We start from the raw sequence: 18,379 nt of genomic DNA on the forward strand, positions 1-18,379 counted from the left end.
AAGAGAGGTTTAAACAAATACATGCCCTTAGGTTCCAGGTGAGTGATGAGAAGGCTGGGAGAGTGAGAGGGCCAGTGTGTGGTGAACTAGATCAGTGCAGAGGCCCTGCACTTCGACCTGGAGGGACAGCTGTGCTCCATGCCGTCCTCTTCTACGTGGACAGAGGGAAGAACTGTTGGGGAGTTTTTCTTCTCAGTAGGAAAAAAGAGGAAAGGAAAGAAAAAGAGAAGAAAAACAGTCTTGGAACTCAAACTCTGTGTTTCATCCCCTTTTTTAGATTTAGCAGACAGATGGAAATATGTAGTAGTAAACATTTTGATTTTGAAAGTGACTCATTCTTGGGTGTTTACTTCAAAATATCTTTGCAGACTACTTACGGTTTCTTTAGAACTTTTACAAAAGCTAGAAACTTGTTGGAAAGGAAAATAGCCCTATACTATGAGTTGACAGAGTATCGTACAAAGGCAAAGAATTGCTTATAAAGTAATGAGACTCCTTAGATCTGAAGACCTGGACCCACCCAAACACTATTTAATAAACTTTTTGCTTATTTAAACATTTTGAACAGGGCTTACCAGCAACCTCAGACATCAAAGACATTGACAGTTTGATGAGAATTTCTGGCAGAATTGAATGTGAAAGTCCTAACAGGCACCTCTATGATTTTGTTGGAAATATAAGGCTCGATGGACATGGGTATGTAAAGTCACGTGCTCCACGGTTGTCCTGTGTTACTGCATGTCTTCCAAGTCTGGGTACAGGTTATGTCCCTCTACATTTGAGTATACAAAACCCCTTTTGTAAGCCATGTGTACATTCCAACCGGAGTTTCTTCTGTAAAACTGCTAGATCTTAACCTTATTTGTGGGTTATAACTGAAGATTTTCCCAGGGTTTCTGCCAACATAGTAATTGCATGTTTCCAAGGATTCTCCAGGCTTCTGGCACATTTTTTAGTAGGCAAATAATCTGTGGCTTTTTCTTCCGCCAAAATACTTGTCATCAGTTTAATTCTGTAGTCTTTATGGTCTGAATCCTTTTCTGTGACCCATAGATGTCTCCAAGAGTTCAGGTTGGACCTCTGAGTGTTCCTTGTACTAGATAACTTCTTGTCTCCTCAGTATAATTGTGTATGCTGTTTTCTAGGCCATGGTACCATCTGTAGTCATCTTTTGTTGTGGCCTGCTTCCTCTTTCTCCTTTTCCTTCCTATTCAAGGTGGATTACACCAGTTGTATATTTAAGGAGCCAACAATGAGCAAAGCAGATAAATATTCCTGCCCTGTGTCTTAGTTTGTTTAGGCTGCTGTATCAAAATGCCTTAGACTGAGAAATTTCTAAACAGAATCTTATTGCTCACAGTTGTGAAGGCTACGAAGTCCAAGATCAGATCAAGGCTTAGTAGAGTGTTGGAACTTCAAGGATATTTCAGGATTCTCCTCTACTGCTGTCCTTACTGAGACCCCCCCAAAAGCTGTCCTGTATTCTTTAAAGTAGTTGTTGTGATCTTTCCCTGAACATATGGTTATAGACTAGTGATAGATTTGCCACTTACACAGGTAATGTTTCTTTAGTCTGACATTCCTAAACTGGCCGGCTTCCATTTCTTATCAGTTCCCTGTTAAATTGGTGCCAAGCAAATCGGTTCTGTAAAGGAGAAATTTTGTGTGATGTTGCCAAGATTTGAGATACAGATAGAATTTATATAATATGTTGTATTTTATATGAAAGGTAGGAATTGATTTTCAAAACCTTTGTCTCTGTGACACATTTGGCTTTGACAGTCGTTACCAGAGCTCTTGGAGACCCTTTCGAGTGAATAGACTTTGATTCCCTTAAGGTTGACACCCATGATCTAATGCCAGAGACTTCGGAATTCCAACTGTGAGGAAAACTAATAACTCTTCTTGAGTTTTTGTAGTTAAGAAGTAGTAAGTTTTGCTAGGCATGGTGGCACACACCAGTAATCCCAGCACACTGCTCAGCTGAGACAGGAGGATCACAAGTTCGAGTCCAGCCTGGGCAACTCAGCACCTTGGCAAGACCTTGTCTCTAGATCAAAAAATCAATTAATTAATTATTTAAAAGGGCTGAGACTGTAACTCAGGGGGAAGGCCCTAAATTCAATCCCCAGTGACACACATACACATGGTAGTAGGTTTCAATTTTGAAGAGTTTTTATCTATTTCCAGTCAGTCATTGCCACAAATGCTGAAACAATAGTTGCTATAGTATTCCCCATGGGATAGATGAGGAGCACCAGACACATGTGCCCTAGAACACAGTCCAGTAACTTCTCATGAACTTCGTGGAAACCTGCTTTAGTCCCAAGGCCCCTGGCAACTCAGAAGTGCACTCCAAACCTTCAGATATATGCAAGACGTGTTCTCTAGATACAGCTTGTCCTCCAGAAGGTCATGTGCTGGAGGCTGGGTCCCCAGTGTAATGGTATTGAGAGGGATTGTGGAACCTTAAAGAAGTGGACCCTGGTGGGAGGTAGGGAGGTCATCAGTTTAATGCGTACCCCCAGGAAGGTCCAGTGGTACCAGATTTGTTACTGTCAGTTATTATCAAATGAGCTGCTCTGGTCACTTTTGCATGCACTTCCACTATGCAACACCATAACACAGCAGCTGTGGGAGCTTAGACTTTTCAGCCTCCAAAACTGTGAGCCAGAATTAACCTTTTCTTCATACAAAATACGTGGGTTTTTTTTATAGTCACATGAAATGGACTAAAATAGGTTCCTATCCAGATGTGAGCCGAAGGCATACTGTTAGGTATAATGATAGTTTCCATTACCTTGTCCTTTCTCTAAAATGAAATACACTGTTTCCTAGGAATTCACCTGGGGGCTGCACTTTCCCATCCACGTCGGTTGATTTCATCTGAGCCAGTAGAGTTCCTGTAGCTCCTGAAAGAAGGTCCAGGGCCCAGGCTACTGCTGGCCTTTGAAGCCTGCTGGACCCCAGGCTCACTCGGCCTTCAATGACAAAGAAGAGTGTGTTCTCTTTTCTTGGGAAATCATTTTTATTTTTCCTAGGAAATTTTCTAAATGTAGTTTCTTTATATATTCCCCTCGTCCCATATCGGGATCGAGTGTAGGACCATGCACATGCTAAACACCACTGAGTTACATCCCTAGTTTTTTGTTGTTTTTTTTTTTAAATTTTGAGACAGGGTCTAAGTTACCCAGGCTGGTCTCATACTGGTAAACTCCCTGCCTCAGTCTCCTGAATAGCTGGGATTACACATGTGCACTACCGTGCCTAACTACCTTTTTGTTTTTAAAACAAACACTTGGTAATAGAATCCGTGGTCCACTAAATTTTGTGGTTACATTTCCATCAAGGAACCCAGTGTATCCGTCAGAGTGTTGTGCTCTTTGGATCTCCCTGAATGAGTTTGAATCACCCAATAGAGGTCCTGCAGGAAACCCAGCTTGAGCCTTCTTCATGAAAAAAATTATGATTTAAATTATTACCTCCCAAAGGTGCCATCTCCAAATACCATCACATTCACATGAATGTTAGGGGGACACAGCTCAGTCCGCAGGAGACAGGAAATTACAGGATGTGGCTAATGATTTGGTGCTAAGAGGAGCAGCTTAAATACTTCCTAATAGTTGATCCTGTAAAAGAAAACTGTTCCTTTTGGTGGGAAAATTACTTCCTTTCCAAAAGAAAATAAATGTGAAAAGGGTTATGTTAATAATGGAACATTTCAGGATGGTACAGTGGCTGGGCTGTGCAATGTAAGCATTTTGGAAATGTCATTTCTAATGTCACCATAATCTGTCCTAGCACTGTTCCCCTGGGAGCAGATCAGATTCTTCTTCGAGGTGCTCAGTTGAGAAATACTCAGTGGGTGCACGGAATAGTTGTCTACACTGGACATGACACCAAGCTAATGCAGGTAGGGTTTGTATCCATGAAACCTGTTGGGCCAGCGTCCTTTTGGCTCTCAGTGCAGTGACCCCAACCTGAGCAGACCGTCTGTCACAGATTCCTGAGCCCTACCCCAGGCATCCAAAATCCGGTACTCTAATGAGAGGAACCTTGAAATTCCACCTCTGTGAGAAGGGCTCACTGCACACAGGAACACTGGGGTTTTTCACCCAAGATTACCACCAATGAGTGAATTCTCAGTGGTTTTATGTGTGGCCCATTGGCAGCACTTTCTAACTTGTTGATTATTTCAAGCCATCTATGTAACAGTGGTGCTCGGCGTTTAAAATGTTTGTTTTACAGTTGTATTTTAATGCAGTTATCCAGGGGTTAAATTTCTTTTTTTCTGTAAGTTTAAAGAAATTTTTGTGGTCAACATGCACCCTAGTACTAACGTTCACACCTGCCTTCAGGTGTGTCTCTAAATTATGGTCACATCTGTGTTCAGTAGGTCAGTGGGTGTAGAAAAGTGACTTTTAAATGTGAATTGAAAATCTGCTCTAAGGCAAATGCCTTAAACAGTTCTGAAGATACTTTCAGCAGACAGGTGTGACTGTTATTAATGCTTCTACCCCTAGCCACTCAGTAAATTCCATAAATCTTCACTTTACATTGATTATAACAAATTTAACTTTCTGTCCTATAGATAACATAAATATTTGAACCATCAGATATAAACTTGAAAGCTTTCCTTTGTTATTATTTATAGTAGGACTACTTGAATTGCTTCTGTGTTCAATAAAATAATTGCTAGATTCCACCAGAAATTCAAAATTCCAAGATCCTTCAAAAATTACCTTCACACTTAAATTTCCAGGTGTTTGGTTGTGAGTGCACAGGCCTCCCCTCTGTGCCTTTTCTGAGCAGAGACACTAACTCGGTCCTTCGAGACAACCTGTTTTGCCTAAATAGCCAAGTTCATATTCCTCCTGCAATGTCTATAAAAGGAATGTCATTGCCCTCTGTTCTTTCTTATTGACTTCAGAGAAAGACAATAAGGTAGTACAGTGGCCTTGAGAAAAAGAAGTGGTCAATGGTTGACACCTTGTTGCACTGTCATGTTGTCTTAGTTACTTTTCTCTCCTTGCTGAGACAAAATGCCCAGCACCCAAAGTTAAAGGGGGAAACTCACAGTTTGTAGAGGTTTCAGTCCACAGTTGTCTGGCCTCAAGGCCGGGGGCCATTGCCGAGGGCATCAAAGTGGAGAAACAGTTCATGGCAGGCAGAAGGTATCAAACAACAAGGGGGTAGAAGGTAGCAGAGCAACAAGGGACGACCACGGCTCTTTCTGTCCCTTGTATCTGTCCAGGCTACTTAGGCTGGGTAGCATTCACACCCTTAATCCTAGTGCCCTTGATTCTAGCATTGCACCATGAATCAATCCTAGCGTCACGCACTCTAGAGCTAGCCACCTCTGAAATAGCCCCACCTAGGACTCCATGAGGCTTTGGGGGGACATCTACACAAAAGCCCTAGCATATAGATTTTGCTCAATTTTCATATGTATACCTGTGTCTTGGTATTAAGTTGTATTGAAACACACATTACTAAATTGTGTACATTTTTTACTGATCATCTTGTTTCTTTTTACAGAATTCAACAAGTCCACCACTTAAGCTCTCCAATGTGGAACGAATTACAAATGTACAAATTTTGATTTTATTTTGTATCTTAATTGCGATGTCTCTTATCTGTTCTGTGGGCTCAGCCATTTGGAATCGAAGACACTCTGGAAAAGACTGGTATCTCAATCTAAACTGTAAGCAATACAGTTTTTTTTTTTTTAATTTTAAAAATTAAAAAGCTAACAGAACAACAATGAAGACAAAATCAAAACAACACAAAAACAACAAAACGATACATGACCTCAAAACAAAATGATAGGAATTAACAATGGTTGCTACATTACATACTGTTATCTTCAACGAAGTTGCTCAGTCCACCAGATGTAAGAATGTAAGATTGATCAAACAATGAAAGACAGTAACAAGTAATAAAAAAACCATTGGAAATGATGCAGAGCTTCACCATACAAGATGGTAGGAGTTCAACAATGGTTCTTATACTGCATATTGTTGCTTTCAGATCAGTCATTCTGATTACCAGATTCAAGCATGCAAAATTTCAAGAAAAAAGAAAATTTTAAGCATTGACTGTTCCTTTCAATAAACTAGAGATATCAGCAATACACCTGTCCCAACTGTCCTTGTATATACATATAAATTTTTTTATTTTAAAGAGAAAAGAAAAAAATGTATCAATAACAAATACATAAACATAACAGCAAAGAGAACAATAAAAATGATACAAAATTTCAAAACATGGTGATAGGATATTAACAATGGTTGTTATATTACATAATGTCATCTTCAAAATGGTTGCAAATATAACCAGACATAGGCATGCAAGATTGATCAAACAATTACACACTAACAGTTCCTTTCAATAAACCACAATAAAGTTCTGACAGCACTATTTTTTTTGCTTTAATATATTTGTTCCACAATTGATTTTAATTTATTTTGTAGGATTTCCTAGTGTTTCTAAAAAGATCTTGTTGCCAAAATTATTGGACATTTAGTCTTTTTTTGCGAGTTTTCTGGTAAAAATACATAAAATTTTAGAATCTGTAACATTAAAAATCCATATCAACATACTGAGTATTCCATAGTAGTATGAAAGTTTTAGTAAATATAATATAGTCACTAACATGATACACATAAAAACCTTTCTTCAAAATGTTTCTAAAACAAGTTGTAACTATGTGATAAAGAAAGTAGATTGGGTATATGTGGAAGATATTGCAGTCTTTGTATTACCAAAAATATTTTACATAACTGTTTGCATAAATAGTTTACATAAATAGTTTTTTAAAATGCTTGAATTCAGTGTACTTTCACTTAAACTCAGTAATGTAAGGAGTTCTAAGATAATGTTCTTCTTGTCCCAAGAAAAGTGGTACTAAATAGTTGCCCTATACACTTCGAGCATGTATACTTTGACTACTGTGGTATTAGTGTACTGCCCGTGTGTATGTCTGAGGAATGATTGTGCATATCCATTTGATGAGTATATCACCAGTAAATACTTCATTGCTAAAAATACGAAAACAAATTCTAGTAAATCTTATAGCAAAAACTAATTTTAAAGCTGCTTTTTTTAAAGAAAGATAAACTCGAGGCTTTTATAGGTAAATGGTCACAACTAGAGACCATACTCGTAAGTGAAATAAATCAGACCTGCATGTGTAAGCATCATATTGTCTCACTAGTATAAGACCTGAAAGAGTGAATAAAAACTAGGAGGTATGATAGACATTGTGAAACAAAAGGAAAATGCTCAAAAGTAAAGGGCAACTGGGGTGTGGGAAAAGAGAAGGGAAAGAAGGGGAAATTATGTAAGTATGTATATACAGGGTAGCTAACATAGTTGTACTACTGTCTTCTACTGCTCTACAGAAAGGAACAGTTAATGATTACTTGTTTGATCAATCTTGTATGTCTCTGTTTGTTTTCTTGAGAAACCACTTTGAAGATATCAATAAGTAATACAACAACCACTGTTAATTTCCTACAACTTTGTCTGTAACTCTGTTTTGTTTGTATTGTTCTTATGCTATTTTGTAAATGGATGTCTATTAATATGTTTTCCTTCTTTTATTTCTTAAAAAAATAAAACTGCTTTTATTACATATATTTAACTTCGGAGCTATTCTAAATTGTTTTCATAGTCACTGGTTTATTATTTCAACATAAAAAGGTTATTACCCACCATCAATTTGTTTCTTTATGTTCTTTACAATGTATCTGATATGCTTGTTTTATTTTCCTTATTGAGAAGGAAGAGTATAATTTTCCTAGAATAATTTGCCTACAGATGAATAATATTCAGTGCAGTGTGCTGCTACTGTTTTGTTTGCTTTTAAAGCATTCTTTAAATTGGAAATACAGTTCTTTTAAAAATTCTTATAAAAGTAATTCTATCCTATTGAAGTCTTACATTTATAAACCCTTTACTGGAACCTTCGGTCCTAATATTATAAATATTAGGATTTCTAAAACCTTGGAACAGGAACTTGGTAGTTCCTTCACTTTTTAGTACTATTGTGTAGCTCTTAACAGGATTAGCAACATAATGAACAGAGCGTATAGCTGTCCCTTGGATCTATGGGTGATTGGCTCCAGGACTCCAGCAGGGTACCAAAATCCACAGATGCTCTAGTCCCGTATATAAAATGACATAGGATATGCATACAACCTATTCACCTTCTCCTATATACTGTACTTTAAATCATCTCTGGATTACTTAACAATACCTAATACAATGTATATGCTGTATAAATAGTTGTTATACTGTATCATTCAAGGAATAACAACATGAAAAATGTGTGTACAGGTTCAGTTTCTTCCTGTGGATATTTTCAACTTGTAGTTGGTTGATTCCACAGATACAGAATGCTTATTATACATGGAAGGCCAATTATGATGCCATTCCATCTCAAAGGATATATTTGAGAATTTGAATATGTCATCAGTTCCTCCAAGATTATCTAAATACACTGTAAAACATGGAAACTTCTTGTTATGCTAAGTTTTTTCAATATAAATATAGAACTGAGAATGCTATTGTTCCCACTTCCCCCCAACAGATGGTGGCGCTAATAATTTTGGGCTGAATTTCTTGACTTTCATCATACTTTTCAACAATCTCATTCCTATCAGCTTGTTGGTTACATTAGAAGTGGTGAAATTTACCCAGGCGTACTTCATAAATTGGGTAAGTATGAAGTATATTATCATTGTCACCTCCTTAAGTACAGTGTGTATATACTCTTTTCCCTTATCACCAAGACTTCTGATCTCTCAGAGGGAAAAAAAAAGTCTTCATTGCACCTACCTTCTGTTTACTACGAGGTGTTATTTTTGAGCCCGTAAAATTTTAACAAAGTCTCACTTCTCAGACTCTGTGTTTATAAACAGACATCTTGAGAAAAGTGAGTCATTTGTTCAGAAAACCTGTTTGGGGATATATAGGAGAGGGAGACCATGAGTTTGGAATAAAGATACCTGGATTGTAGTTCTGGTATTATAATTTCCTAAACATGGGAACTTTGCCTAGCCGTTTGACTTTTTTGACAGTTATTTTCATGGCAGCTACCATGAGGAAGAAGAAACATGCTTTCCCTACATCTCATAGTGGTTGTACAGGTTGTACAGGTCGAGGATTCTCTTGACATAGTAAAGGACTTTATAAGCAATGAAGTACTGTATGAATAATACTGTGTTTGCTACTGCTAACAACCAGATTATCGATAATATTTATTCATCTTTGCAGTTTATTTGTTTCCACACTATAAATAATTTCAGCTGTGCGTGAAGTTTTCTTCTGAATTATTTTCTCAAATTTTTTAATTCTGGGAAAATGCATTGAATACCTATTTCATTTTTGTGGGTATATGATACTGGGGATGGAACCCAGAGCCTTCCCACTGCCCAGCCCTTTTTTTTATTTTGAGACAAATTCTAAGTAGTTAAATTGCCCAGGCTGGGCTTGAACTTGCAGTCCTGCTTGAGACTCCCAAAGTGCTAGAATTGCAGATGGGCACCACAATACCCAGCTTATTTAATAATTCTTTAAATAAAATAAGTTGTTATTCTACAGTTTTATTTTTATTGAGGTTAAAGTTAATGCATTTATGTAAATTTAGTAAATCTGTTGGCCTTCTGTTGGAAAGCTTGATTTTTTTCTTGAGAAATTTTGGCTATATTTTTAATGTTTCTTCATGACTCATTTTAAAGTTTTTCCAATATGAACAATACTAGGATTGTAAAATAAAACTTTTGCAACTGCTCATTATCTTTTCAGGATAAATGATCCCCCTAAATTATCGGTTTCTTCATTCTTTGGTATAAAATCTATAATTCAGAAATCTGAAGTGAGCTACAGGCACAGCTCTCTTCCTGCAGGGGATGTGTTGCTGAAGAATTGTGTAATGTGTGTGAATATCATTAAAACTTACTGAAGGGTTCCATTCACAGAAATAAGGTACCTCACTGTGAATGTCAGATAGCTACTTGATCCATTCATTATTTTATATTTGGACTTTCAAAAATAATACTTGCTTCCAGTTGTGTAAACCAAAGAGACTTATGCTTTTCAACCATCTTCTTAATATACAGAAATTTTTGTAACATTCATTGTTTTTTATTTGGATTTACAAAACTAATATTTCCGTCCAGTTGTGTAAACTGAGGAGACTTATGCTTTTCAACCAATTTCTTAATATATAGAAATTTTTATAACATTCCTAGCAGAGGGACAACTGGCTTTCTAATCTTCCCTTACAGAGCAGTTTCTTCTTGTATGGAAATGAGATTAGTAATTATCTCCCTGTCATGCCTGTTCTGCCCAGGGGATCCTTGAGGAAGTGTGCAATCTTGTTTCTGAATGTTAGCCTTATAAAACATTTGAACTCAGCTGTCATAAACATTTTTCTGTCACCTTTTTCTCCCTAACTAAATGCCCCCACTTCCTTTGGTTGATCATCTTTTCATGTGGTCTCCGCATTAATCTCCATTCTGGTCTCTTTGCTCTTCTCTAGTCATGGCCCCATTGGTTAATGCCTCTCTTAAAACACAGCACATAAAACTCAATAGGCTTGTCCAGAAGGGATACTGATCGGTGCAGAATTCAGATAGAAGAAATGACAGTTTGCATTTTTGATTTTGGCCTTCGTATCTGACATGTGGAAATCAGAAACTACAGCTATGAATTGTTGACAAGATACAGTATTCTCCTAGAAAAAAATATTAGTTTGTTGGATGACACAGTCAGTCCTCATGTTTACTGAGTGCAAAGCAAATACAAATAAATACAAAAGTATACATTTTTGGTTTGGTTTTTGTGAGTCCATTTATTTTACTTTCAAGTAATGTAGTACAAGAAACTTGGCCCAGAAAGTAGAATACATAGAATCTTGATTCGATAGAAAGTAGAAACCGGACAACATTTAGTTGCTGTTTTCTAGCTCACATAAAGCATTTGCCTTGTGTCAGATACTCAAGGGAACACGTTATTATCTTAATCCTTCCAATAGATCACCTTTATTATTACTGTTATTCTATTGAATAGTAGACTAATAGTCAATCTAGATTGCCTGATTTCAGAGGTAAGCTCTAACTATCATGCCATTCTATTCCAACTATAAAATATATTTTATACTGAGTACTTTTCAGGGAAATGAAATGGTATAGCAATAGCAAGAAACTAGTGCTTCGTTTGGTAACTTATTAGAGAATAAAGACACTAATTGCTTTTCTTTTAAAATTTCACTTATTATGACCCATTATATTTAGTGATTCATTTTTTATTTTTTAAAGGACCTTGACATGCACTATGAACCCACAGACACTGCAGCAATGGCTCGGACATCGAATCTGAACGAGGAACTTGGTCAGGTGAACTCTTATTGATAGGTGTCGAATCAGAAGTCAGCTTTGGTATAGTTCCTGTCTTAAGTGGTAACTTCAGATGAAGTAACAACTCCTAAGTTTCCATTATTTGAATAGTAGGTACAAGACCATTTGTTGGTACATGACTAATAATTTGCAATTTTAGTAAGTAAAGTTTTCAAATGCTACTTAAAACAGATTTTGCTTCTAAGATAAAGTTCTACTCAAGCATAGGCATTTCCCCCAAAATACTGTTTGATAAGTATGTGAAATATTGGCTGTTTTTGAGTTATAAACAGTAATAGAATTGTCAGAGATTTTTAGCTAGGAAGGAAGGAAAAGTTCAAGTTGTATGAGTCGAGTTAAATGAAAATTTGTTTCACATTTCACAGCACATTCACATGTGTAGTCATACATCCATTTAGCAATGGGGAGATGTTTGGAGAAGTACGAGGTTAGGTGAGTGATGTGGTCATGTGAGAGCATCACAGATGTATTCACACATGTTGACAGCTGTAGCATCACTAGGCAATATAATCTTGTAGGACCATCATCGTGTATGCAGTCCCTCATTTACTAAAATATCCCTATGGAGCACATGACTGTATATGTATATTTGTGAACCCTTTATCTATGCTAGCCAAATGCTTGCACTTTTGTCATTTTCCAACTCTTATTCAATAGTATTTAGGACAGAATATACTTTTTCTTACTAATCCAGATAGATGAAGTTAATTGCACAAGCTATCTCCAGGTCTGCAGTTGCTTATTATACTGCGAAATGCTGATAAACGTCCTTGTGTTCTCTAAATGTTTAGTAGTGATACTTTCAAGTGGAATTCAAATCACACTAGGCATATATCTCTATGACTAGTTTTTTCTAATATCTCGATAGTCTTTAGTACTTATATATGAAATAATTTATTGCTAAAATATTTTTAAAAACAGTATGTTCCTTGAATGTGCAAAAAATAGTTAATGATATTTATTGTATGCCTACAATGTAGCAAAGTTTATAAAAATTATAATTTAAGGTTTTCTCCCTCTATTAAAATGTTTGCAACATTGAGAAATATTTATCTTTTTTAGGTTAAATACATTTTTTCTGATAAAACTGGTACTCTCACATGCAATGTAATGCAGTTTAAGAAGTGCACCATAGCAGGAGTTGCTTATGGGTGAGTTTTCTTCCTTTATATCTAAAAAAGTAGCTCTTTTTACTTCAGGACACACTATGTCCTGCTTGTGGTTTGGTGGTGTTTTCAAGGGAATGATAAAAGGTGGGTCTTAGAAGTGTTCAGAGTTGTCAAAGTTCTCTATCGGGCCCTAGTAAGAAGAAACATTTCTCTTTGTGCTGCTGTGAAATTAAGTATACAGCTTGAGTGTGGTAAGCAGATGTAGTCAGGTCAAGTTTCAAGCTAAAATACTATTGTCATTTCTCTAACCATTATTTTGAATGATTATTTTTCCTCTTATTAACTCTCTTCTTTGTGGTCATAGAGCAGTCTAAAATTCTAATGATGGGAAGGAAGTTGGGATGCAAAACTCTTAAAACAGAAGATAATAAATATTAACAAAAGCTTTTATGAGGCTGTTGATGTTCTTTAGAATGTGCTTATTGGGCATCCATTTAATTTATTTCCAGTTATGTTTACCTAAGCCATTCAAAACCCTTCACTTTGAAATACTTAGTAGAGCAACGTGAAAACATTAAAGTCTACATTTCCCAAAAAAGACATGGTTGAAGAATGAAACCTACTTCTGATTGATTAACATTGGCCTGTTATCAAACATTTGAAATTCTACTTGTTTAGAAATGAGGCCTCTAATTATGCAAACATTGGCACTTACATTTGGGTTTTCTTGTTAACCACTGTCCCCATTCAGACTTCATCTCCAAACAGTAAGTCGATGTAAAAAGAATGTTGGGCTTGGAAAAAAAAATTATACCAATTGTTGAATTTTGATTAAAATCATAAATATGTGACCAATTCATGAAAAATTGGAAAGGTGCATGCTAATTGCTGTAGACATAGTCTACAAAGAGAAATAGATGGAAGCAGATATGCCTGTTCTTTGGGGGCAGGAGAGAGTATGACTAAAAATAAGTTCAAATTATGTATATAAATAACATTAGAAAAAGATTTAATAGCTTTTTTCACACCCTAAAGAAAGGCTGTTAAGAAACGCAGATAATATTTATAGGTCTAGGTGCTATTCTTGCATCCTTCCTCTGATCTGAAGACCTCAGACAAAAGAAGCTCATCTCCTTCCCCTCTCCAGTGACTTCGGAGCAGGAGCATTGCAGCCTCACTTAGGCATCTTGTACTTCCAGGTTCTCCCCATAGCTACCCCCGAGAAGCGAAGGAGAGGCCTATTGTGATTCTACATTTTCTCATATTACACATGTGCTGTCAGATCTATGCCAGTGTTGGTTTTCACACAAATTCATTCACAGATGTTATTTCTACCATGAGATGTTTAATAATTGATACCCTTTTTTACTTTGTGCAAAATCCACTTAAATAAGTTTTTTAAATTAGTAATTATTGATTAGGAAAGAAACTGTCAGAACAGAAAGCTAAAACAAGATCTAGTCTTTCTTCTGCATTTTACCAGGATTTTCCTGTTGACACCCCTAGGCAGTAGTTCTAGAGTCCTTGTGTATCTGTGGTGAAACCATCATTAACCACTGTGAGAGGACAGGGTGGGTTTGAGCAAAATATTGTCCTCTTATAGATTACAGTACCAGTGAAACAAGTTTCCTTTTGGGAAAGTAATATATCTTAATAATGTGGTATAGTTCTAAGACTTGACTTCTAGCTTTGTCTCAGATTCATCATGTGACCCTAGACTTTATAATTTCTTTTCAGATATTCTGACTCTTTAAAATTCAATGCAGTGGGAGATTGGACCTCTAAGATCCTTCTCAGATAGATAGGAACTTTTGACATGTTTAGAATTAAAATACAAAAGTTCCCTTGTTTGCACAGTTTAACTGTATAAACAAGTATTTCCTCTTTGGATGTTGTATCATGCTTTCAAAAATACCAGAAGCCATGTTAAGTAAAGCGAGTCGTTAAACTGCTTCCAGCGATCGTGTATTAGTGACGCTTTTTCTTTTGGCATCCTTAACACTGATTAAGTTTATAGTAAACATCACCTGCCCCACCCATCCAGTGGACATTTGGGTTGTCCGCATTGTGCAGTTACTGACACATGAAGGCTTTGGCAAAACCGGGACTCCTGACTGGCCACATGTTTAGTCTAGCCGGTGTACAAGGATGCAGGGTAGGAGGGAGAAAATACGGTATCCAACTTTCTGTAGGGATTTCCTCTGGGCACTTAATCATGTTCCCATTTGCCCATAGTAGGGAGAAATAGTGTCTAATAGGGAGAAATATAATACTACTTGCATTTGTGGCCCCAACAAAAGAAAGCAAGGTGTTTACCCACCAGCCACAGATGGCAAAACCGGAGAAATTGCTGTAAACTTTCAAGTATCAGCAAACTTTGGAGTCACAAGTTTATAGGTGACCCTTCTTCAGTCTGTTTAAGAAGGAAGGTAAGGCTAGTTTACGTTAGATAGAAGCGAAGGTGAGTTCTGTTACATTTTAGCCGTCTCCAGGTAGCATAATCTTTGGCCCATGCTGTGTATACCATAGTTTTGTAAGGAGAAAATGTAGATATAACCCCTGAAATAATATTTCAGAATTTTAGTAAATTTTCTCTGATTTCACTTAACCAATGCTCAGAATTTGCCCTTTTGGAGTTATGATGGGCAGCAAGTTGAAAAGATTTGTATATATAGTTGGAAAAACTTTGTATATAGTTACAGTGATTATATGATAGAGATCAACTTTGGGTTAGAGATGCCTATGTTTAAACTTATTATTTCTTTAGATCATTTTTATGAAACAATTACAGTTAAATATAAATTAATTATAATATTTATAAATTTAACTTACTATAAAATAGAAATGCTAGTGTTAAACACTTATTAAAACATAATTTCAGCAAATTGCTCCCTGTAAGAATGTCAGTTTAATCATAGTTATTTGAACACCAAGAATATCCAAGAAGCTATTATGTCCAGTGGCTGAGATTCTAATGCTGGAAAGGTCCTAGTGTTTATCCTTACACACCATATTTGTCAACGATGTAGAGATCTCTGAGGCCAAAAACAAAATGTATTAAGCAAATTAGACAATGCTTTTTTCCCTTTTTTGTGCAAAAGTCACTGAACATTAAGTCATTTATAGTTTTCCATTAGATAAGACAAGTGAGATTCTAATAAGTAATCTTTAGGTATGAATGTAGTATCTGAATGGCCTTACACATCAGTATTTTGTTTAGAGATGTTTTTGCCAAAGGATCAGCTATTTCTCTGAGAAAAAAATTGGCAATGAGAAGCCTCACAGTAATCATAATCCTTAGCCCCAAGATCTGTTACAGCCAACAAACTGGGGGGCTGGTGATTTAGCTCAGCAGCACAGCGCCTGCCAGGCAAGCGCAAGGTCATGCGTTCAATCCCCGGTACCGGAAAAAAAAAAAAAAAAAAAAAAACAACCAACAAACTTCACTCACTATGACAGGTGGTAAGTGCTAATAAAAACCATTCATTTATTTATTCACATATCTCAACAAATGTTGGTCAGTCTCCTGTGTATACCCAAGTGACCCTTTGTTAGGGGACAGAGGTATAATATCCCAGCAAAGTTGATATGGTTCCCCTCTACTAAAGTTTATAGTATAAATGAGGATTAAGACATGCTAATGAAGTAATCATACAGTCAAATATAAAACCTTAACAGTGTGGAGCTGTGTGTTGGTCTCTGATGGGGTTTGGTCTAATCAGGGAGGTCAGAGAATGCTTCCTGGGATATTGATACTTGAGCTGAGATCTCAGAATGAATGAGATTAAACGAAGAGCTTCCCGGGTGGATGACAACACTGGCATACATAAGGGTAAATAGCCAGCAGCTCAAAGACACCAGAGCTGCTGAGCAGAGATCAGGGAAACTCATGCAGACAAAACAAGAGTAGATGTGCACGTTGCCTGTTGCTCATCATTCCTTGGATAGCACTTACCGTTCTGCCAGAGCTACACCAGACTCCGGGAGAAGCACTCTCACCCTTGAGCTCTGGAGCTATTGAGATACATAACTTACGAAAAAACAGCCCATCTGCTATGAATGAGATCAAGAGCTGGAGCATAAGACCAGTGCAGCTTGGCAGAACCTTGACCCAGAATCTGCAGGCCCTCCCTTAGCAAGGTCCTGGGGCTGCAGTCCAAGTCTTGGGGTTGATGTCTTCAACGTCATTCTATAGCCAGTTGCCACAGAGTTTCATAGCAGGCCAGCTCCTTTGGGTGAGTGAGCCCTTGTGTGTAAGCATATACGAAAGCCCTTTAGCAAGAGGGATTAGTGAGTTAAAGGAACCACTTCCATTGTAATTGGAATGATACAGTAGATACTGCACTGGAGGTAATGTAATATTTTGGACAGAAGAGGTACCCTAGAGTGTCTATGTCATGGTCAGGTTGATGAAAAAGAGTAGCCTGGACATTTAAGGAGTGGGAGAATAGTATGTGTTTTCAACAAAGTTTATTTTGTTTGTCAAGAACAATAATCACTACATTTATACTCAACTCACTTTTTAAATTTAACTATGTCTAATTTTAATTTAAAGGAAAAATATCAAATAAAAATATATCATGAAAGGAATGGGACATAATAAAATCTATTCTGTCTTATATTTTGGGCCTCTTGGGACTGAATACATGATTGATTGAAATGAAATACACCAAGCAGACTATACCCATGTTCAAATGAGCTCATGGATGAAATTTAAAATATTGCTGAGCACATTTTCTGTTTGAGATAAAAACAAAAGTTTGAGTCAATTGTAGTTTTAAGTAAACAGTTTTTAGTATTAGTCTTTTAAAATGTGGTTCATTGCATGGTGGCCAAAGTTCTTTCTAAACTCTTTGGTATTTAGCAGATTTTATCAGTGTGATAGCTTGTTCCTAGGTATTAAGAAGTTTGTTTCATTAAAACGCTGTTCTAATTATATAATATGTTATTATATTATGTATGATTGTATAATTGATACGATTACTTTTCCATTGACTCTAACTTGTATTTAAATTACTAAGTTTAAATAGTTTTTACTGAATCTTGAATTCTACACATCAATTCAATGAACTTTTTGTGGCAGATTGGCTCTCCAGTTACAGGACCCCTTTGTGATCCTGCTTAGTTACCATAAATCATCATATTCTACTTACTGTACTAACTGCCATTCTTTCAGCCTCAACTAAAAGTTCATTTTCTTAACACTTTAGAGATCCATCTTTCAGTGCTTCCCTTGCTCATGGTTTTATGTTCTCAGCCTTTCTGTGATTATTTTTCCTTTCTTTCTATCCCTCCTCTCGCTTTCTGAAGCCATGTCCCTGAACCTGAGGATTATGGGTGCTCTCCTGATGAATGGTAAGCTGTGTGAGCCTTTCTGTCTCATTGGTCTCTTTAAAAGGTTCATGTTTCATCATTTTGTTAAACACATTCACTACTTGTGAAAACAGCATTGTTCACCAGGTTGCATGACAAGGCTATAAAGTAGGTATGTTCTGAAATCAACTGAACATCTGATTTTCTATTGAGTAACCTTTATAAACACTTTGTGAACACTTGTTTAAAGGTTAGAGTTGCTAGAGTTTTATGTTATTTGTCTATAATAAGGCCTGTAAGGATCAACTTCAGTATTACAGTCCCTGGGCTGTGAACTACCTAAGATGTCAGCTATGAGTCCTAAAGCTATCTTGTTTTTCAGCTCAGCAGTGCCCCCTTCTGCCCGTTTGTGTAGACTCTGCAAAAAAGGCTGCTGAAGCATAACCCAGTGGAAATTTCCTTTTATATTTTTCATTATTTTAATGTCTTTTAAGGGACTAAAAAGTGAATATTTTTAATGAAGTAGTTGGCACA

The 18,379-nt window shown here is 36.6% G+C and overlaps 1 protein-coding gene across 4 annotated transcripts in view; it reads left to right on the forward strand.

Moving 5' to 3' along the window:
- Atp8a1 (ATPase, aminophospholipid transporter (APLT), class I, type 8A, member 1) overlaps positions 1 to 18,379 on the forward strand; it is a 219,983-nt gene that overhangs the window by 73,936 nt on the left and 127,668 nt on the right. For 3 of the 4 annotated variants that reach the window (XM_005391918.2, XM_005391917.2, XM_005391920.2), the window contains 7 exons: positions 569 to 696; positions 3,802 to 3,913; positions 5,539 to 5,704; positions 8,594 to 8,721; positions 11,325 to 11,402; positions 12,486 to 12,574; positions 17,843 to 17,887. In XM_005391918.2, the coding sequence (XP_005391975.1) occupies positions 569 to 696; positions 3,802 to 3,913; positions 5,539 to 5,704; positions 8,594 to 8,721; positions 11,325 to 11,402; positions 12,486 to 12,574; positions 17,843 to 17,887 (746 nt within the window). The remainder of the gene's footprint in view (positions 1 to 568; positions 697 to 3,801; positions 3,914 to 5,538; positions 5,705 to 8,593; positions 8,722 to 11,324; positions 11,403 to 12,485; positions 12,575 to 17,842; positions 17,888 to 18,379) is intronic. The other variant, XM_005391919.2, reaches the window with a different exon arrangement.

Source organism: Chinchilla lanigera, unplaced genomic scaffold (genome assembly GCF_000276665.1).
Source record: "Chinchilla lanigera isolate Chin_1 unplaced genomic scaffold, ChiLan1.0 scaffold00042, whole genome shotgun sequence".
In the NCBI taxonomy this organism is placed as follows: Eukaryota; Metazoa; Chordata; class Mammalia; order Rodentia; family Chinchillidae; genus Chinchilla; species Chinchilla lanigera.